This window comes from Patiria miniata, unplaced genomic scaffold (genome assembly GCF_015706575.1).
Source record: "Patiria miniata isolate m_02_andy unplaced genomic scaffold, ASM1570657v1 HiC_scaffold_6, whole genome shotgun sequence".
Taxonomy (NCBI): domain Eukaryota; kingdom Metazoa; phylum Echinodermata; class Asteroidea; order Valvatida; family Asterinidae; genus Patiria; species Patiria miniata.
The window spans coordinates 6732709-6755236 of record NW_024037073.1 but is presented as its reverse complement, the minus strand read 5'-3'; the positions used below and the strand labels follow the sequence as shown (position 1 = coordinate 6755236).

At 40.5% G+C, this 22528-nt stretch overlaps 3 protein-coding genes across 3 annotated transcripts; 2 read left to right on the top strand and 1 right to left on the bottom strand.

The window, feature by feature from the left end:
- Nucleotides 1-174: 174 nt before the first annotated feature.
- Nucleotides 175-12554, bottom strand: LOC119743380 (retinol dehydrogenase 13-like). The gene is made up of 7 exons (XM_038219768.1): nucleotides 12355-12554; nucleotides 9592-9710; nucleotides 6053-6208; nucleotides 5339-5443; nucleotides 3822-4031; nucleotides 1529-1736; nucleotides 175-755 (listed from the first exon to the last, which is right to left on the bottom strand). The coding sequence occupies exons 1-7, from the start codon at nucleotides 12456-12458 to the stop codon at nucleotides 578-580; spliced, it is 1080 nt and encodes a 359-aa protein (XP_038075696.1). The 5' UTR covers nucleotides 12459-12554; the 3' UTR covers nucleotides 175-577.
- A 117-nt stretch (nucleotides 12555-12671) lies between these two features.
- On the top strand, nucleotides 12672-18066 carry LOC119743220 (hematopoietic prostaglandin D synthase-like). The gene is made up of 5 exons (XM_038219605.1): nucleotides 12672-13127; nucleotides 14297-14389; nucleotides 14765-14877; nucleotides 16639-16746; nucleotides 17699-18066. The coding sequence occupies exons 1-5, from the start codon at nucleotides 12938-12940 to the stop codon at nucleotides 17879-17881; spliced, it is 687 nt and encodes a 228-aa protein (XP_038075533.1). The 5' UTR covers nucleotides 12672-12937; the 3' UTR covers nucleotides 17882-18066.
- Nucleotides 18067-21117: 3051 nt separating this feature from the next.
- Nucleotides 21118-21835, top strand: LOC119742778 (beta-2 adrenergic receptor-like). Its single transcript, XM_038218947.1, has 2 exons — nucleotides 21118-21628; nucleotides 21720-21835. The coding sequence occupies exons 1-2, from the start codon at nucleotides 21118-21120 to the stop codon at nucleotides 21833-21835; spliced, it is 627 nt and encodes a 208-aa protein (XP_038074875.1).
- Nucleotides 21836-22528: the final 693 nt, after the last annotated feature.

Below are 22528 nucleotides of genomic sequence, written 5' to 3'. Positions count from 1 at the left end.
AAACATTGCAGTGTAACCTTTGATAACTGTACGCTTTCCTGCCAGACATGAGACTGAGCGGTTGCAGTTCTCAGTCACGAGGCATGCGGGCCAGCCCCACACATGCTCATAATGCAGAGGTAAATGCAGCACAGTGTACATGTATATGAGGTAATTCATTTGTAACGCAGTGTATATGAAGTGTTTTTTATTGACTTGACACGTGGCCATTCTAGACCAATGAAATTACAGTATCAAAGACACAATATAACAATGACCTTAACCCTAACCCCCAGGGTTTTGTATTTGCTAGAAACCCTGCTAAACGCAGCAACACACATCACTTGTCAAACTGACAAGCCTGCTCAGTGTAGCAAGGTCCAAAGTGGTCCATCAGGTCAAAAGTGACTTGATAAAACTATGGCCTTGATCAATGGATCTACATAGCTCCCATTGTCTCAGAGTTGGCAGTTGACGCACTGGTTATTGATGGCTCGATGCAGCAAGGTCCCACAGACTTACATCTGATGCACTGTGTTGAGTCTGCCAGGGTTTGGATTAATCAAAAGTTCCGAAGAGCGCAGACTCCTCATAATCATCATGACTGACTCTGTTGACTCTTTTCTGTTCTTGTTTGGTCAGTTGCCTCTGGTGACTGACTCTCTTGTAGTACTCCATCTTGGTCTAGTCCCACTAGCCTAGCGCTTTCCAGCCATAGTCTCTCTGCAACTGCATCATCACGACCTCTAGCGTGACAGTCTACTTCAGCACAGTCACTATGAAATAAAATAAAAATGTCATTTTAATTATTGATGCTTTTGTTATGCCCAAATTAAATTGGGCCCAGGTTATACTTGTGACTGCTAGGTACAGTTCCAACTATAGTTGGGGCCAATGCTATAGTGGGGGCATAACATTTCGTTCCACAAGACTAGAAGACTTTTCTAATCATTTCATTTCTAATCGTTTCATTCTATCAAGTAAACCAGAGTTGGACACCAAGTAAGGGATACTGACTGAAAAAAATTACTGAACTGGGATTCAAAAAAGTACAAACTTTGGAATTCTGTGCCCATAGTCTACAACTCTTGGCCCAAGATGTCAGTGATCGATAGTGATGGTTGCACTGTTGTAGAGCGCCCTCGCACAATTGCTTTTTTACTTTCTCGCACTGTCTTGGGAATTTTGCAGCAATGGGGCATGGCCGTTTAATGTAAATTAGACCGTTGGTGTCAATATTAATATCTTTGAACAAAACGGCAGCTTCCCATTTGAAACGATGTAGTTGCGCACGCGGGGGAATCACTGCATTGCATATCTAATTAGCAATGTTTTATCACCACATACAGCGCGTATGTTTACAACCATCACGTAAAGACTATAAAAATCCCCTCTCCCCCAAAGAAAAAAAGGCTGACAAATCCTGACAAATCTCCCCCTGCTTGGGAATATTCCTAGTTTGCTCTTAAATATATTTAGTGAGTGATGTCCCCAGAAAATTTGTCGCAAAACTTATTTTTGGAGCAAGGCAAGCTTCACATGCACGTACCTGAAATATTTGCCCGTCACCCCCTCCACCTCGCTGGCCACTGCGCAGTAGATGTTTGTCTGAGCGCCTTGCTTCGGTGTCTTGACAAACATCCAGAAGATGGGACTCAGAATGAATGAAGAGAAGCCAGATCGATGCATGCCGGTGTGCCGACCAATCTGGGTCTTGACAACGCCGGGATGGAGAGAGTTTGCGGTTACGCCAGTACCTTCAGAAAAGAAAAATGAAGTAATGGACTCGTGATCAGTTACCCCTCAAGACAAGTTCTTTTAGAACTGAAAGCAGGACTGTTCTTATCGGAACACAAACTAATAGCGAAAGTTGATAATAAGCAGGACAAGTTCTTATCAGTATACAAATATTGAGTGGCTCAGCGTGGAATGGGAGGAATATTATCGCAAGGTAAAATCTGGACTTTTCCATTTCAGGATGCGAAGTTGAGTGAACTGGAAAAGTCCAGATTTTACCGAGCGATAATGTTCCTCCCATTTCACAATTTAAAGCCACTCAATATTTTGTTTTATATAAAACTGACATATAGATCCTTGTTATTTGATATATTTAAACTTTTATTTCACTACAAAATTGATGCGAAATGTATTTCTCTCTTTCAAACCATCCCTTCACGCAAATGTTTGAACCCCACTGTAGCGCTGGCTCTTTGGAACAATACGCGCTACGGGCAACGATGAACACGCATACCAGCATGCCTTTGCACACAAATACCCCGTCTTGGAACAAGAATGATCCAAACTGTTGAATAGTATTTCCCATTGCCCATGGGCAGATAGTACTTTTTGAGACCCGGCGTGAATGGGAGTAATAACGAATGTCACGTGATGTGAGTTCCACCAATCAAATGACAAGGATCTGTATGTCGGTTATTTAAAACTAAATATCTACTGAGCAACAGTAGCTATTACCACATGGTATTACCGCAAACCAAAACGATACTGATACTCCACCATGCAAAGCCTAAAATCTTAAACCCCCTATAAAAACGGTTACAAATGAAGATAAGGGGGAGACTTCTTGGAGGGACATTTGAACTCAGTGCTGTACACACCTGATGCTCATGCAAAGACGCTATGGGTTTGTGCCCATTCAGAATAAAATTAATCTTGCGTACTTCGCACCATACGTGTTTAATAATAATAATAGTTTGGGAGGCTAATCATCCTTACTCGCAGCTGGTATGCTGAATTGCGAAGGACGTGGCTACAACGTGGTCGGGCCGCTGGGACATAAAGGCACCTATGGCTGCCGGCCACATCGACCCATATATGACCACGGAGCACAGCCTGAGATCGAAAGTGTTTGATTTTTCCGGAGGGAGGAAAACCGGAGGGCCCGGAGAAAAACCCTCGTGGCACAGGAGAGAACCAATGCACAACTCTACTTAAATGTGATCCGCGGCCAGGATTCGAACCGTGGTCACCTTGGTGAGAGCTTTACGCACAAGCCACCCATGCCACCCAGAGACTGAACCAGTAAACGCACGAGTGTGTCCCTTCCACTCAGCCTCCCGAAAGTGGTCAATAGCCCCATCTACTGTTTGAACATGGAGTCAATAAGAACCGTTAAATAGGACTCCAAATATATTCTTCATTTTCAGAAAAAAATGGTAACCTTTTCCATTTTCGTGGGAAACAAGGACATATCCAAAGGGAATTTATTTTTACTCACCTTGTAGTACAGGTGCTAACGGGTTATACAGGGCGAGTCAAAAAAAGCGAAACCCAAATGGTGGGACTATTGTTTTAGTGAAGTTCAGCATGTAGCCCTTTCAAAATTTAGGATATGAAAGCCCAATTCATAGGCTTTCTTTTAGTAAAAAAATCATTCAAATCACTCTTGTACTTTTCAAGTTACGGAAGTTTTAACACAAACCACCATTTTGAAGTTCTGTCCACGGATCACAAGAAGGTAAGTGTTCTTCCAGCAAAACGAAAACAAATCATATAGGGATGTGCTTGAATTGGTTTTTGTTTTGCTGGAAGAACGCACATCTTTTTTGTGATCCATGGACAGAACTTTTATAATGGTGGTTGTGTTTAAACTTCCGTATTTTTTAAAGTACAAAAGTGATTTGAATGAGTCTTGTACTAAAAGAAAGCTTATGAATTGGGTTTTGATATCCTAGATTTTGAAAGTGCTACATGCAGAACTTCACTAAAACAATAGTTCCGACATTTGGGTTTCACATTTTTTTTTACTCACCCTGTAATTTAAATTGTGGTGATACTTTAGTGCTATTTCCATTCTGGTACCAAAAACAAAGATGGGAACCAACCTTTTAACCTCTTACTGAGCTCATGTGTGAAGAGAACATTGGCAAGCTTGCTGTCCGAGTAGGCATCAGCAGTCTTGTACCCCGACTCGCTGTTGAGATTGTCAAAGTCCATATCTCCCGTGGTGTGGGCCAGGGAGGCGACGGTTATGATGCGACTGGGTGAGGAGGATCTCATCTTGTCTAGAAGAAGATTGGTCAGGTAGAAATGACCTGGTGGGGGGCAGGGCAGGAAATAAAAGTTGAAACTATTGGTGTGGGTTTTGAAATTACCCTTACCAGGGGTACAAACCATCCTGCAAAACTGTAGAATCAAACAACAGAATATGGTGAATGCTGATCTCACAGAATTCAATGGGTGGTGCAACTGCTTATATTGCGGATCAACAAAATGCAAAGTAAATTTTGTTTGATTTAGTGAGATTTGGGTTAAAGGTCCAGGGATAAGACCAAGATCTTCAATACCAGGAATTTTTTTTTACAGATCACATTATAAATGTACTTCAAGGAGATAAAGCCATTAGTAACTGTACCGCCCCAACCTCCCTGCCTGTTACTCTCTATTGCATCCAAACTCGCTCGTGTGCTCTAGGTTTTGTGGATTCATTAGTGAATAAACACAGTGTAATACAATGTACTATGGGTGGTTTTAAAGGTACAGTCCATCATTTGTAATTTGTGCATTATGTTTGTTTGAAGCAACAAAAGTGCTGAATATCTAAAGAAGGTTGCTGAACAACTAGCCTGATGAAGTTTTAGCTCAGTGAATGCTGTATATTCCGAGAAAACAATATTCTAGGATCTTGGTTTCAAATTAAGGCGCAATTCAAAAACATGATATTGAATTGCGCCTTAATTCAGCGTCCAGGGCACGTTCTCATCCAGCTGATTATGTCACGTACTGAACCGATGAATTATAGCAACCGCGCGCGTGTGTGCGTCGTGTCAATGGTTGTGCGTGCTTCGCTGAATTAAAAACGAAATTACTAACGGAAATTTCCAACAATGCGTCTTTAGACACATCGTTGGAAAGGCCTTCTTTCATTGTTTTCTTCAAAATGACAGCTTTCCAGAAAGAAAAATTTCACAGGGAGTTTAGTTCCATTGTTATCTTTAAACCAAGCATGCGTTTCAACAATAATTATGTCAGTTACTTTTTGGATAGCTGCAAATGATGGACTGTAGCTTTAAACCATTGTTTTATGAAATAAAAGGAATTTACAGATCCAAATCAATTTTGTTCAAGTTCTTTTCTATTCCAGCTGAAAGAGCGCTATGGTATACAAAAATAAGTGGAATCGGAAAAAGTGAAATCAGAGTACACAAACACTCATTGAAAGTAATTTAATTCAAAGTTCTCTTGAGTTCTCTTTGATTTACAATGTCAATAGTGGTAGTTCAAAACATTAAATGTTTTGGGTCTGAAGACTTTGATCTGAATTTCATGTAATTAAGCCAAGCTAATGACTGATAGTTCTTATGTTGGAGTCATGCATGATTGAAAACAAGAGCATCCTCACCAAGATGGTTGACCCCAAACTGCATCTCAAAGCCATCCTCTGTCTTCCAGAACGGACATCGCATGATGCCAGCATTGTTGATCAGAACATCCACATGAGGTTCCTCTGAAAAGAAAAACCAACAATCATTTGCAGGATGTCACTGAGATGAAGTTATGGGGTCACTAGAAGCAAAATATACACAATTATGCAGTTTTTCGTGTTAAATCACTGATAAATAATACTGGGTGGTATTAAATCACTGATAAAACCCTTCTGCGTCCCATTGTGCAGTACTAACTGGGCGCATGTGCCAATGTCCATATAAAGGGACATTTAGCACTACGCATACCATAGACATGATGAGATGTGTTTCACAAAACATTAGGTAAATTTGTTGTAAAATCGTTGGATATTGGGAATTATTGACTTGTTTTAAACTTTTTGACCGAAAAGATATTTATGAATGGGAATAAATATGCGCTTGGCCAGTATTAAACAAGTACATTTATTGATAAAATTTAATATTTTGGCCGGCATTTGACTGCGTCCAAGCCCCAAGCAGGTTTTAAACGTACTTGTTTAAAACCGGCCAAGCACATTTATTCCCGTGATCAAGCCATATCAAACCAAAAGTAAGAGTGGTTGGGGTTTTCCATCCTTAATCCTAGAAAATCCTACAAAACCTCAGTGTTTTGAGGGATCCGTCAAGGTTTGGATTAAAGTGAATGTTACCTTTATTGATCTGTTTAGCGAATTGCCTGATTGACTGGAGCGATGCCAGGTCTAGTTTCCTGACTACTACATCTTTGTTGCCCGTCTCTTCAATAATCTCCTTCTTTGCTTTCTCTGCTTTGTCCTCGTTGCGACAGGCTAGTATGATGTGGCCCCCTGAAAACATGACATCAACAAAACCTTTTACGGTAATCATTCAAATATCATTTAACATATTACATGTCAATTCAATATTGGGTTTTGCCCGACATACGGGGTGAGTAAAAAAAAACGAAACCCAAATGTCGGGACCATTGTTTTAGAAGTTCTGCATGTAGCACTTTCCAAATCTAGGATATGAAAGCCCAATTCATAAGCTTTCTTTTAGTACAAGAATCATTCAAATCACTCATGTACTTTTCAAGTTCCGGAATTTTAAACACAACCACCGTTTTAAAGTTCTGTCCAAGGCTCACAAAGAAGGTGTGCGTTTTTTCAGCAAAACAAAAACAATTCACACACATCCCAATGTGTTTAGGTTTTGTTTTGCTGGAAGAACACTTACCTTCTTGTGATCCGTGGACGGAACTTTAAAACGGTGGTTGTGTTTAAAATTCCGTAACTTGAAAGGCACTTGAGTGATTTGAATGATTCTTGTTTTTAAAGAAAGCTTATGAATTGGGCTTTCATATCCTAGATTTTAAAAGTGCTGCATGCAGAACTTCACTAAAACAATAGTCATGGAATTTAGGTTTCGCTTTTTTTTACTCGCCCTGTACTTTCATAACACTCTACAGGTACATGTATAGTGTGTACTCTGTTTTGTGTGGGGGCTTGTGAGAAGAAATTCACAAGCTCAGGTGGGACTCAAGCTCATAACATCCTGCTTCCTAGTGCAGACATCTAAGGCCTAAAAAAAAAAAGTGTTATGTTGGCGTAACCCGACCGACCCTAAAAATGCGGCCGACCCTGGATATTTTTTTTTTTTTTGAAGGGAAGAAATATAATTAAAATCTATAGAAATGAATTTTAAATACGTTTTGAAACCATTTCTGACCGTTTCTCCTCAATTGTATGACGATAGCGCGCGTGGAACTTTGGAGTGCACAATGTTTAGCACCTTCCTCTCCATGACACAACGAACATGCAGAAGATCGCGCAGGCCTACAGGCAGTGCGCGTGCGGAGATCGATGCACCATGCATGCATGATAGATGCACATGTACATATGTACAGTACATGTATAGCCTCGTCCTAGACTGTTGCACGGCACGAACTGCTACATATTTATTCCATGTTAACAAAAATAGTTCATTATAATATAAATTATTTTAATTAATTTTCCACTATTTTACACGATAACAATTGATTATATTTATTCTAAAAATGGTAAACTATTCTGTAACCCCGGCGGCCGACGCGACCCGGCCGGCCCCGGCCCGTGGTTACGCGCGTACGCCGTCGCATCATGGCGCCCGGTACCGAAGCGTACAGTGTTTCCATCAAGGGCAAATGGGGATCTTCGGTCATTTTCGACCGTTTAATGCGGATAAATTTGAATCTAGAGCTGGGGGTAATCGCTCAGAGCTGTGCCGATGGTGTAAAAGCGGGTTACACCGTGCTAAAAATACAAACTTCAAAGGAAGAATCGGGTCCATATAAAGATGTCGATGCAGATGAAACGGCTAACATTTTGTCTGATTTTGGATTCCGCTTTTTGATATTTAGGCCATTTAAACGCTAAAAGGTAAATATTGCTTAAATGTCCTATCCTATCCTATGCCTATAATTTGAATATAACATACTGAAAACTGAAATACAACAGCCAGAACTTTTCTTAATTCATGGTTTTTATTTTTAATATATCATTTTACAGATACACCAAAAACAGCAAGTTGGCTTCATGCCTCATCTGTCCTGAAGCACACTGCAGGCCTTGGTCTACCATGCCTTCCTTAAATTTTCCTCGATCTGACAGTTTTGTTTTTATTTGCACAAAAACAAGAAACTATAAAAGAAAGACATAAAAAGTGAAATAAATGTCACTCGGAGTTTAAAAGTATACAAATATTGTGTGTAGCCTTGTTTTCTTTTGTTATCGTGTACTACTACCGGCTTAATGTCATTTTCGTTGCTGGGATAAAAAAAAAATTAAAAAAAATTAAAAACCGACCTACCTACCCTATTTTTTCTGGCCCGTTACGCCAACATAACTTCTTCTTTTTTAGGCCTATTAAGTAATGTTGTGCAAACCCGAACCGTAACTGTAACCAACCCGAATCCAGGGTCGGGTCAGTTTTTGTATCATTTCAGTCAGGTAGAGTCGGTTTCAGTGTTCCATTTGCGATTTTTGGGTCAGGTCGGGTCAGTTAAGCCATCTTGTGAAGAATCCCAAATAAATCAAAACAAACCCCAAAACCTGAAAAAGTTTGGAAACTCACTAGTTGTTAACGTTATGAGTTAACCGTAACGTACGGTATGAGTAAAAATGTAAGTTAAAGCACAAAACAGTTACAGTTGCCTGGGCCAGATATTCAGTCTTGGGTCGGTTTGGGTTGTTTTTGCTTGAATTTTTGTTAGGGTGAGATTTGGGGAGTTTAGATCGGTTTCGGTTCGGGTCGGTCTATAATGTTTCGGGTCGGAAACTATAACGTTTCGGGTCAGTCTGGCCCGGTCAACCCAACGCCATGCACAACATTACATCCAAGTAAGCTTGTGATTTCTTTCTCAAAAACCCTCAGACAACACTGAGTGAGTATCAGAAGGTATGTCGATGAAGGGCAAAACCCCAAATTGAAATTACATCTCCATCTGTAATCATTTCCTACATTTTAGTTCCTTTAAATTGGTCTCTGCTACTAGAAGCATCTCCCAGAGAGCTATGTGATCCAAGAATCAGATTTAAATCTAAGATAACGATCTGCAAGGGGCTTCCAAGGAGCTGCTTAATAAGCAGAACATTTGGCAAATCACAGAAAGTATGTTTTCTCAGCAAAAGCATGAACCTTCTGCCAAATGTAATATAATTTCCACTACACGTTTGTGAGTGGTTCTGAACTGAGTTTTGCTTGGGACATAAATTTGCTTAAAGATGCATGTATATAGGATCATTTGCTTTTCGTGCATTTTTTTTTTTCGTTTGAATCAACAAAATTGCTAAAAATCTTAAGTAAGGTGCCTATAACAACTACATTTATCATCTGTCGAAGTTTTAGCTCTCAGTGAAAACTATACATTTTGAGAAAACAGAGAAAACATATGCATAATTTTGTGGGTCTTGTAAATGCTACGCGAATAAAACAACACCTTCAGTGCAAGTTTTCTTGCAAATGAGACCATTTCAAGCACAATTATTTCACAGGGTATTTGATGCCAGTCCTGTGTTCACTTTGAGCAAGGTTTCTGTTGTGAATTCAGTAGGTACTCTTCTAGGTATATTGCAAGTGATCCTACGTGGCTTTAACAATATTTTCGGTTAAACTCAGCGCACAGAAATTGGCATCTGCTCAGAACCTCCTCCAATCTTTTGTCAGGACAGGACGGAAGACATTTTATACAAACCTCTCCTGGCTAGATCTTTGGCAGTTTCTTTCCCAATGCCTGAGTTGGCACCTGTTATAATCACAGTCTTCCCATCGATACAATTCTCGCTTTTGCAGACAGCACCTCCAAAGTAGTCTCTATTTTATGAAAAAGAGAAAAGAAAAAGGCTTCTCAAGTAACTTACACTTTAGGTGCACTTAAAGGGAATGTACATCATTGGTTTTTGCTGTAATTTTCAGAAATGAACTATTTGAGGGGTTACTATGATAGATCAAATATTGTTACACTGACATGTTTAAAGTTTTGTGATCGAAAATGCTGGAAAAACCAAGAAAAACACAAATGGTGGAGTAGTCTGGTTCCCTGACTCCACTAAAGATAAAATGGATCAATTGATAGATGCCGGAAATTTGTAAGGTAAGGGAACCAGTCTAGCTGGCCTGCACCCGTTCATGAACATGTAACCAATAGCAAAAAAAATTTGGACTGAAAAAAATGGTGAATATAAAAGCAGTAGTTGAAAAATAGTTAGGTTTTTCCAATGGTGGTCGGCCGACCACTGTTGGAAATTTATACAAAAATACAATTTTCTCAAAAATGACTTCACACCAGGTGCCATAATTTTACAGGATGCTTTAGACTGTCATTTACCAACATCCTAGTAAGGTGTTTCATTTAACTTGGTAGTTTTATTTTTCGATTGTTTGCAAATGTTGTATATTCCCTTTAAATGTTAACTTTGGCATACTAACACTTACCCCCAAAAGTTTAACAAATGCGTAGCAAATTCTGATTGAATGGACAACTACATGTATAAGATGCTTACAAATGTAGTTTTTCTGTGGTTAATTGCAAGTTGTTGATACAAAAAAAGAGAAATTCTGTCGCAAATCAAAAACCTGTACTCAGGTTGACCTGATGTCAAGTTTACATGGGTACAAGAGGACCCAGGTCTAGTCCGAAAATTTGGGACTCTCAATACTGTGTATGTATGTAGTAAATTCATGTATGCAATACAAGAAAATAGACAGGCACCTGAAACAACCAGTCCAACACCCCTTTAGCACTGCATCAATCAACTGTGTCAACTGCTCCAAATAATTTTTAGAATGACACATTAAAGCATTTGAGTCAAGCTTACACATATTAGCCCCACTAGCGTTCAGCCCCGATATTGCTGCACTGTATCTGTATCATTAGGCTATATTGGAAAAAGTTCGAATACAGGAATTCATCCATAGGCCTAAATTAGGATGTCATCCATAACTTCGGGCAGTGTAACCATGGTAACCATGGTATCTGAGTGTAAAAAGGTCATCGGTTGGACTAGACAGTGGGACTGATTCAGTCCCCTACCATCATGACCACGGAGTCGATCATGTCGATGTGCGCTATTGGTCAATCCCGCTGCCACCAGTCAAAGACCTTTTCTTTCTATTTCACAACTCTGGAGGATTTTTTTCTTATAAGGAAAGTCTGAGATATCCTACAGAATTGACCCATCGCACAACGCGATCAACAGCGATCAACAGAGCTATTACCAGTCCTGCTGTCTGCTAATAAACATGCCTATAAATCCGGAAAGAATATTGCATAGTGATCTGATGCCACTTTTCTCATCCTTATTCATGAAGGCATCATTACCAGGTGTTCAGATGTGTCAAGAAATATCAGAATGTCACTTTGTGTCATCACTATCGAAAAAAGAAAAAAAAGTCATGCTGAATCGATCAACGACTGTTTCGTGTAGTGGTATGTGCCCAGTGCAGTATGGGCTTTTTGCGCGGGGCACATATCATTACAAGAAACAGTCAGTGATTAAGCGTGACTTGTTTTTCTTCGATAGTGACATCACACACGCCCTCAAGGGAAGAGCAATGATGTGGACTGCACAACTCGGCAGACATTTAATTGTGAGTGGTAAGTTTATCAAAATATTTTGTTCTTTTTTCAATTTACCGGTTGTTACGTTTGGATCATTTTTTTTGCAAAATTTAAACGCAGTGGCTATTGTTACGGCAGCCGTAACGCATTTCCCATTTTCTATCGTTACGGTAGACTGCAACTTTTATAAAAACATGAGAAGAAAATATAAAATTAGAAGGCCTTTATTTCCCTTTAAAAAAAAATCCTCCAAAGCCTCAGGTTAGAAAAGGAAAAAAATTCGAGTGCAAAACTGCGATACGAACCCGCAACCTCGCGGTGCAAAATCCTACCCTCTATCGACTGAGCTGTCACACTGCTCGCTAAAACGTGGGGAAACAAATAATTATATACCTGCGTGCGTATCAAAAAAGTATCGTAGAGGGCGCTAAACAATGGCTGCCGTAACGATAGCCACTTCGAAATTTAAAACATCGCAAATTTTGGAAGGCCCCTTAAAGAGTGAGTAAAGTTGGCCTTATTTTAGACCCGTGAACATGGCTTTGTCATTTGTTAATATTCACAGGTCTAGCTGTCTGCTACGTCTAGCCTGATTTAGTTTTTGACGTTTTAGAACACTCAGGTCCGAGTCTGGACTAGGCCTCCATTTGGAAAGATTTCCTTATTTTCCCTTCAGTAACCTATCAGCTAACATAAAGTGATAATATGTCCTAAAAAAGTACAATTTAGCAGGGAAAATATTGAAGTATTTATTGAGAAAACACTTTAATTTTCAGACCAGTCTCATGATAGATTTGTGCACAGCGGTGCCGGGTGTCAAGTGATGGCCAGATATGGGAAGCTTTCCCTAGGCCTACATTCTTTTCCCCTGGTCCTGCCTGTTACTGTTAGTCTTACCTGAGCAAAACAGTACCACCAACCAGAGTTCCAAATATTGACAGGCGTATTGTTAATCTTGGGCTGAATATCCTAGTAATCGAGCTTACAACTTTTGATGCCATCCTATTCCTAATTCAAATGCTGCTTCTTGACTTGTACAAGTATACAATATACCTAGCCCCACGGCCAGACGCAGTCGGGCTAACAATATACCATACCGGCGCGGCATGTACCGGTGACGTGAAGCGTGAAGAAAACAGCTGAATGACTTGATCTGGGCTATTGAGGGCGCTCTTTTTATAGCAAGTATCTCATCCATCATCCAACTGAGAGCCCCACGAACAACGACTTGAACAAAACAAACGATATTGAATTTGAATTAAATATACATGTAGTTGGAACTAGCTCTCCTGCGGCCGTCCCATTTCGGCTTCACTTCTGTTTTCTCCCGTCATGGAGGTACGGTGGTACTCGGCAACCACAGAGTATCTGAACACTGTCACACACCTAGGGTCAGCCTCCCTTGAACCTGCACCTTTGGCCCCAGGTCCCGCACCACACTGTGCTCAGTACAAAAGCGAGTGGTTAGATCAGTCCCAGAATGATTTTTGTGAGTTGCGGCATTATTAGTTCTGCATCATCGTCAAGCGCCATGGTTAGATATGTACTACACTACTTCCGTTTTCACGGACGAGCCGAAGCTACTCGGCTCGCTTTTAAGCTGGCAGGAGTCGACTACCAAGAGAAATATATAGAGTGGCCGTCAGCGGAATGGGAAGAGTGTAAACAAAGTGAGTTGCCGGCGAAACGACTCGGTTATGAAGCCAACTGATTATTGAGCATAATCATTTAAATTTTAAATGATTATTGAGCATAATTTAAGTTACCGAGTCAGTAGCTTTTGATGTGTGAGCATGATCGAAGGCTACTTCTAGAAATAGAAGGCGGTCAACAATCTCACATAGGGCCTACATCTTCTCTTCTTCATTCATTCATTTTCATGATGACTTGATGAGTTGGGCCAAACTGTCACATACATGCAGGCTCAAATAGAAGTCGGTTTGTCAAAACAGTGAACCGATGAAAGGCTTTGCAAATGACACCATTACAAAATCAAAGTCCTTACGCTGGGTATAGTGTTCTTTTGAGTCCTTGGCTTAATTCTGGCTCTAGTTAACGAATAACCTATCGCCATACACCGTGCCTAGCAGCGGCGTAGCCAGGGGTGCAAATCGAGTGGCCGCAATGCCGCGGGCTCAGCAGAGATTTCATAGGCAAAATCGGGACGCTATAACTGAAGCATAATCGGGACGACAACATGGATTCAACGGGACGGAAATTGTTTTGCTACGGGCAAACGACGCGCCTAAACTGTACATGAAACCCGTCGCCTAGGGCCAGGGTGGGTCATCCGGGGTCACTAACGAGGTTGGTCCGTTATAGCTGATTTAGCTATCTATTTGTAATGTTGAAGGCATAAAGGATCATTGTTCTTCATTTATTGTATTGTTTTCATAGTTTCCAATAATAACACCACTCAAAATCCAAAGAAGAATGTTCAAAACTATTTAGGGCCTAACCTGTTAAAGTTTCAGCCCAGCTCGGATATCACTTTTCAAAGGAACAGTGAAAAACCAAGCACAAGTCCACCTTAATTGGATCACGAAATACCAATTTCTCTGCATTTCAAAAAATCAGTCAATTGGCTGATCGTTAGAAATCACCTACGTTTCTTGATTTCTTCTGAGTAACAGCCGGAATAATTTCAAAGAAAAGAAAAGACTCAGTCTTCAAACAAGACTCGCCATGGCCCAATCATCCCCACGGTTTTCTAGCCTGGGTTATATAAGATCATCCGACTAGAACGAATTCCTCAAATGTAAAAAGTATACAACCTCTCCGAGTTTAGTTACAAACATGACTGTAATAGTTATTTTTATACTTGTCTTGGCAAAAATAGGATACCCAACGCAGCAAGTACCGGTGTTGGAAGTTGACGGGAAGATCATTGGACAGAGCAAAGCCATCCTGCGATATGTAGGCAGAGAATTCGGTCAGTCCTGTCTCATTCTGCATGGGCTAAACCACCAGTCATGATATCCCACGAAGTGACCTCACCTTCTCGTTTGTCTTCGGTCGCGCCAACTCTCGATACTCAGTCCTGGCTCAAATATTTCGTTTCCTTTTTTGCGCCCGCCTATCTAACGAAATAAAAATGCGTGTCCAATGCTTTATTCCAGTTTCACCTCGATTTCTTTTGTAATTGTTACGTTCCTAGCAATATCAAATTTAAAGTTATTCACCGACGTTAAGTTATTTAATTTTTCTCCACAAAATTCGAGCTATTAAATTCGACAAATTAAATACTTCTTTAACCGATATATAGAAGAAACCTGTGTTTAGGTTTCTTGGATGTCATCTTTTGTAGGGCTTTATGGTAAGACGTCTTTAGATGCAGCCTACATCGACCAAGCTATTGACACGGCAGAGGATATCTGGGCAGCAGTCAATGACACGTACGTGGGAACCAAAGAACAACAGGTGAGTTGAAACACCCAGTTTCATTTCATTTGTTCGATTATCTCAAATTTGATAGAAAAAAATCTAAAGAGTGACGGACGTATATGCAATAGACCAATATGAGGCTCTGATAGTGACATCTAATGGATTTTTTTTGTCTCCCTCTACCGTTGATGTCGTGTTACTGTGATTGCTAGTGCGCGTAGTTCAAAATCCATGCTTCGGTCAAGACTACATTGTAGTCTGGGGGCCGCGTTTTGGTGGCCCTTGACCTGGAACATGTTTCTGACGTCACAGTCGTGACGTGGACATGTTTCCAGTGCACCGCGAAAACGCCTGACCAAAAACTTGTTCGTGACGTCACTTTGTGTGGTGAGCAGATCATCATGACCACAATAGGAAGACGATCACGAATGATTTAGTCAATTTAACACGATTTTACAAGCAAAAGTCGGGCAGTTACTTTTCCAGTATTTTCCCCAGGCAGAGTATCAACTGTGACCGTACCGACTGTACAAACCCACTGTTTAAATCTCTTTTGTGGTAACAAAGTAACGTCGTTTATAAAACGTGTTTACCTTTCCACCATCTTGAAACGTAAGTGAACCAGTCGCAATTAGTTCTCGGTTCAACTTTGGTCGGAACAATTTCGTCATTTCTTCAGCGTAACTGGAGCGCCAAAACGGTCCCGAACCAGAAAAAGTCATGTTTACGGTCACAGCGCTAAAACCAGGTTTGTGTGGAACATCACCCTGCGCATTGCGTGACCTCGGCGGCGTGTGACGTACCAACTAGCAACTTATTGAAACAATACGAATGTTTAGTTCAGTTGGTTGAGCACAGGAACGGCAATCCGGACGCCACTGGTTCAAACCCCGCCCAAGACGATTTTTTTTGTTCAACCTTAAAATACAGCGTGTGTCAATAAAAACGCAGGATTAGAAACACAAATATTAAGAATATAAACCACCCCTATTCATCATAATGTTAACTCTCTTTTCAAAGTACCTTTCCTTCTCTTCACTATGCTTTTTATCCCATCTCATTTGGACAATCCTGTCCAGAGATAGAGTACATTGAAGAAGGGTTATAAATTCCAAGCTGGTCTGATTTGTGAAATCACACATACCTAATGAAAGGTTTGAATTCAGTACAGGTGAAAGTATTTGTGGATCACAAAGAAGGACATGTGTGGCAGGGTTAGGCTTACATAATCCTTTAGTCCACAATCAATGTTATTAGTCAATAATTCATGATGCTTTGAAACAATGATAGTCCAGTTATTAAATTTAAGTGATACTTATCATCAGTTGTTTCAAAGAAAGTTTTGTTCTGGTTTAATTGTCTTCAATGCATACCTGCATTGTACATAACTGGTCGTTGTGTTAAGGTCATTGAATCAGACCAACCCGCTTCAGAAGGGCTTCACAAAACTTGTCATAACTTTTGAACCAAAAGTCCAAATTCCACTAAACAAAAATCTTGTCAAATACGAAATTATGGACAATCAAATCCTTATCAAATTAGGCACACCAGTAGCATAATTTTCTCAGAAAAAAAATCGCTTTGAATCCTGCGTTTTTATTGACACACGCTGTAATGTTTGCATTGAGGCCTATTATAAAAGAATGCTTCAAAAACGGAAACATTTCTATAGAGCCTGAATGTTCACCCCTGGTGCCTTCAATATTGAGCGCAAGGGTTTTGAAGCGATGGTATCAACCAAAGGTTAGGTCAGATTTTTTTGATAATGCTTGACATCTAAATTTGTTCGTTTTTTAGGCGGCAAAAACAAAGACATTTCTGACGGAGGTTGTTCCGCCAGTCTACGCATCGTTAGATCGCCAATTCGCTGTGGAACCGGCTGGAGAATATATTGTCGGAAATTCGGTAACTGAGAATTCAGTGACTTAACTTGATCCCGTGTCGGAAACAGAGGGACGATGCATTTTAGGATCAAATATTATTGTGTTACGAAAATATATTTCTCTAGTAAATATGTTTTTTAATAGTGGGTTTAGGTTGGATAATGCCAGAGGTTGAGAGAGTTGCGAGACAGGGGTACCGTTTCGGACGCCATTATAGGTCCAAGAATGGGGAAAGCGTTCTCGTGAGATTCTTGGATTATTTTAATGGGATTGTTAACATGCATACTGAAGGAGAATTAGAGAAACTGATTACTGGATAGCCTATAGGCCTAGGGGAGCAGACCTGTAAATGGGTCCAGAAATGCCTACGCGGGCCAAATCACAATTTGTGCACCCTCAAAATCTTTGCTATTAGAGCATTTTGTGGGCCATCGGAACTTGGAGGTTTGTAAAAAAAAAAAAAAAAAAAAATTAAAAAAAGATGGGTGGAAGCCGTGCACACGAGTGTGAGCTCGTATTTATGTAAAAATTCTCATGAATTTGCGCCCTAAAATTGCTTTATTTTGCAATGGAGCGCAGGCATCATTTTTCAAAATGGCGATGGGCCACAAGACTACTTTTCAGGGTGATCATCTTTGGATGGAATTTTCTCCAAAAGTTATCAGATAACGGAACAAAAATTGAACAGAAAATTAAAGATTATGAAATAAGCTTTCATTTGATGGGTGTGTCAAACACATTGGAGAGTTGTGGGCATTTTAAAATAATTTTTGGAACTACTTTGGGAGTCAATTTGCAGGTCTGCACCCATATACCGTTGCGGACATAACGCGAGCCGAGATGGACCTATAATAGCCGCAAGTCTATGTCCTCTACCTATAATACCACTTTAGACAGCCTGTCATATAAAACAAAAAAATACTGGCGGCAAATGATATCAAATTGTGTTTTGTTTTGCTTCTTTCTGTTCATAGATAACGATCGCTGACCTCTTCTTCTTCACTGCGGTGGATTTCGTCAATTTCGTCTCCAGGGGCGCCAACTCCTTGGAAAAGTTCCCCAAGCTTACGACCCTCAAGAGTCGTATCGCCAGTGATCCCAAGATAGCGGCGTGGCTTGCAGAGCGACCGCCTGAACCGCCCTACCAACCCGAATAAAAAGACGGTGGCTTTGCAACGTGATGTTTTCAAGCCATTTTAAATAGACCATGGCTTTCGCCATGGTCTATTACATAGACTAGTGGGAGGGGGGGGGGGGTATTTGCAGAATTGGCATCATATTTTGTACAGTCCTGAAAAAAAGTTTTGACAGACCTCCACAATAATTATTATATGCGATTGTATTTAAAGGGAATGTACATCATTGGCTTTTGCTGTAATTGTCAGAAATGAACTATTTGAGGGGTTAGTATAATAGATCAAATATTGTTACACTGACATGTTTGAAGTTTTGTGTTCGAAAATGCTGGAAAACCAAGAAAAACCAAAAATGTTCAAGTAGTCTGGTTCCCTCTGGTTACCTGCCGGAAAATTGTAAGGTAAGGGAACCAGTCTAGCTGGCCTGCAGCCGTTCATGAACTTGTAACCAATAGCAAACAAAATCTAGACTGAAACAAAATGGTAAATTTGGAGCAGTAGTTGAAAAATAGTTAGGTTTTTCCAACGGTGGTCGGCCGACCACCGTTGGAAATTTATACAAAAATAACACTTTTCTTGAAAATGACTTCACACTAGGTGCCATAATTTTACAGGATGCTTTAGACTGTCATTAATTTTACCAACATCCTAGTAAGGTATTTGGTAAAAATTTGGTTGTTTTGTTTTTCGATGTTTGCAAATGTTGTATATTCCCTTTAAAGCAACATGCACTGAAAATGAAGAGGTATAAACCAACTAGCTTTTGGGCTATTATCTAAGAGCAGATTTGATAAAATTAGGGTCCAAAAATGGGTCCTATTTGCACGAGAAAGTGTAGGGATGCCACTGGTAACTTTGGCAGTATGCAGGCTCAGCATTACCGGCAGGCTTCAAGCATTACGGACACACTCTCGCAAAATGTGGTCCGGCAGCTTTCTATACAAAAGCCTCGTTGGCTCGGGGTTTTGTACGTAAACCTTATCAGTCAGCCGATCACGCTCAATTGACTTCGGCCAAACCGCAGTCCCATCATAAGAAATAAGTTAACAATGTTATCCGGACCATTTTTTCCGAGACTGTGTCTCTAATGTTGATGTGTGCCTTTTCCCGAACAAAATGATGCTCTTATACGCTGTAATTTCACCCTGACTAGAACACTGATTACATTTAGGCTATATACGGAACACGGTGACCGTTTTAGCCGCTTTTCGGCTAACTTTGACAGATTTTTTTGTTAAAAAATGAGTTTGATAGAAAATTTGACAGAGTGGATTATTTTGGCAGATTTCTGGCAGAATTCTGCACAACAAATATAAAAAAAAGGTATATTTCATTAAAAAAAGCTTCAATCTTTTCGAACAAACCCTTGCATCATGGGACAGGTTGGCTGGTCTAGGTGCTGAGGTTCACTGGGAACCAGACTTTGTCGTGACGCAAGCACGTTTTGCCTGAAATTTACGCAATTTCATAACATCTTTATGTTACTGTAGATTGTTTATAAAGTAATTTCAACCTTAATTAAGGCAATATTACAACATCTTCATATGACTTTAAATGTCTATAGAGTATTTCGAGTAATTCTGGGGAATTTGGCAGATTTTTGATGAATCTGACAGATTTTTGAATTGCATTTAGCAGAATTTGGCCATGACCTTACGGTCACCCTGATACGGAACGACGTTATAACGCGCACATGAAAACGGATGGAGGCACATAATTAGATTATTAAGCATCAGTAATAATTTGCATGTAAATCGCACTTGTGAATATTTAAACAGCTTTCGCCGAATTCATCCATCTACTATCATCTGTTGCCATGACAAGATGAGCAACTTCCGTCAATATTAAATTATTAAAGCACAAACAGTACACAAAGGACATCAACTGATAAAACATATCTTTTATTTAATTGTCAACAATAACAGATTTGAACGGATGTACATATTTAGTGTAAACGCGCTTTTTATCAAGTTTTTCGAAAAGATAATGTGAAATTAGACGAGCATGATGTTTACAAACAAATGTTTCTATCAAGTTTAAAATGTGAAAAAATCAAGCCGTATCAAAAGTCTGCTTTCTATGTATTACGTCTGAGATTCCTGGTCCCCTTGCATTTCCCTGTAAAATATTATTGCATTAACTGGCGAATGCAGTACTTAATGGAGTGCATGAACAGAACAGACGAGATCTCCATATCCAAACTGGGGCCATCATTTGCGCTCAATTGGGGCAGTTCTGCGGTTGATTTCAATTAAAGCTATAGTCCATCATTTGCAGCCATCCGAAAAGTAACTGGCGTAATTATTGTTGAAAAACAAACTTGGTTGAAAGATATTAAGGGGACTAAACTCCCTGTGAAATTATTCTTTCTGGGAAGCTGTCATTTTGAAGTAATCAACGAAAGAAGGCATTTCCAACGGTGATTCTTAAGAAGCACCGTAGGAAAATTTAAATTAGTAGTTCGTTTTGTTATTCAGCGCAGCGCGCACAAGTATTGGAACGACGCACACGCGCGCGCGGTTGTTATAATTCGTCGGATAAGTGCGCGACGTCGCGTATAGCTGCAATTCAAAACAATTCAAAACATGATTCAGTAACTTTTGATTTGAAATTGAGATCTTAGAATGCTGTTTTTCTCGGAATATACAGCTGAAGCTGAGCTGAAACTTCATCAAGTAAGTTGTTCAGTATCCTTCATTAGATTTTGAACACGTTTGTTGCTTCAAACGAACAAAATGCACAAATTACAAATGATGGACTATAGCTTTAAGAAACGAACAAAACAGGTACTCAGTCATGTACCACAAAGAGGGAACTTATATGCGTTCCGCAATTAATCCATAGGTGATCAATGATCCCACAACTTGTCAAGCCAAGCTAAGGCAAACGGCACGCCTGAAGAGTGAATGCTGAGTTGCCATGGGAACATGCTACTTTGTTCTTGACGTTTTGCGTTTGATACCTGAGGTAAATGACCGGGCATGAAAATGCAAATTTAGCCAAGGGCAGGAAATTGATAATCACGGTGAAGACAGTCACGGTAAAGTTGGCAGAGATGGTCAACCAGAAGGAGCAAGTGAAAGTAATAAAAGGCAGTGAAATCCGACTTGCAGCCGTGAAAACGATGTGCGTAGATGAAAAGCAAGTCAACCGACCTATTATCAGCCAGTAGACCTATGCGATGAGATACACTGACAACACTGACAAAGTGCAATCTCTGGGAAATCTTTTGTTGTACGACCGCGGAACCATCCAACATGAATCCACAATCTGTTAATTTAACCGAATTGCTGGATGAGGAGCCAAAACCTCAACTGGACCCGTACGAGGTTACCTTCGGCGTGTTGACAGCTCTGACATTCGTTTTGATTCTCACTCTCAACCCGATATGCCTTGTGGTGCTTCATCGCGCCAGTGGCATCCAAGAAACGACCAAGGTGTTCATGGCTTCACTCAGCGTGTCTGATATCTGCATAGGGCTGTTCTTGGTGCTCGATTTCAACGGGGAATGGGTGTTGTCTTTTCTGTGCACCGCCTGGGGTGTTTCAGCACCATCTTTTGGTGCACTGAGTATCTTTTCACTTGTTCTCCTGACAGTGGATCGCTTTGTTGCTATCGTCTACTCGCTGCGCTATCCGACACTGATGACTTTGAAGAAAGCAGAGATAATCGTCGCTATCACGTGGATCTTGACTTTGACTTTCTTCACAATTGTATCTGGCATCGTTTTACCAAATGCCATATACCCGGAGGCACCTCACACATGTGGTGGCTCATCTTATTTGTTTGTCCATATTGGTATCTATAATAGCAATCTCCCTTGTGACCATTTTCATCCTCTACATGTACATTCTTAAAGTTGCCCGTCAGCAGGCACGTCGCATCGCCGCCCAGGTCAATGTTGATTGGGGTGATGAGAGAGCTCTGCAGAGAGTCAGCCCAAAGTCGGCTACCACGGTGTTCATCAAACCATGACGGTCTGTATATGCTGGACCCCGTCTATCCTCTATGGTGCGACTTACTCAATCGTTGAAGAACTGCGGTCGTTTCAGAAAACCTCGTATCAATTTGTCTTACTTGACCGCAGGATGCAAGCCAAAGCACGAAAACTCATCACTACTATTTATCTAAACGGAATAACTGAACACAGTAATGGGTTGACCATTGGACGACCGCGACATCATTGTTGATGACATTATTACCTGGGACCAACGATAGGCCAATGTGATGCAAAGTATATTTCTTTCAACTAGAGATTTAGTAAAAGTAAGAACGCTTTTATAAATGTATATTCGATGGAGAACATTCAGCATCGACGTAGTCGAGTCACTCGAGTCGAGTCTTAGTTTTGAGCTACTTTCAAGTTCGAGTCCGAATCACGAGTCATTTGCCGATGCGCATCGGCATGCGTTGGGCAATGCATTGTACGAAATCGACGTTTATAAACACACACATACATATACTAGCGAGTGATGCGCTGTCGCGGGAAACAGGGAGGGCGCGTGTAATAAGTATTATAACATGTATTTGAACATGTAACACCACCCGGAAGTGGTGGCGAATCACGTTTTCAATAGATATATTTGGGTAACAAAATACGTGACTCGCGCGTCATGAGTCATTAGCGTCAAGTGATGGTGGAGTCCGAGTCTAAGAGCGAGTCTTTTG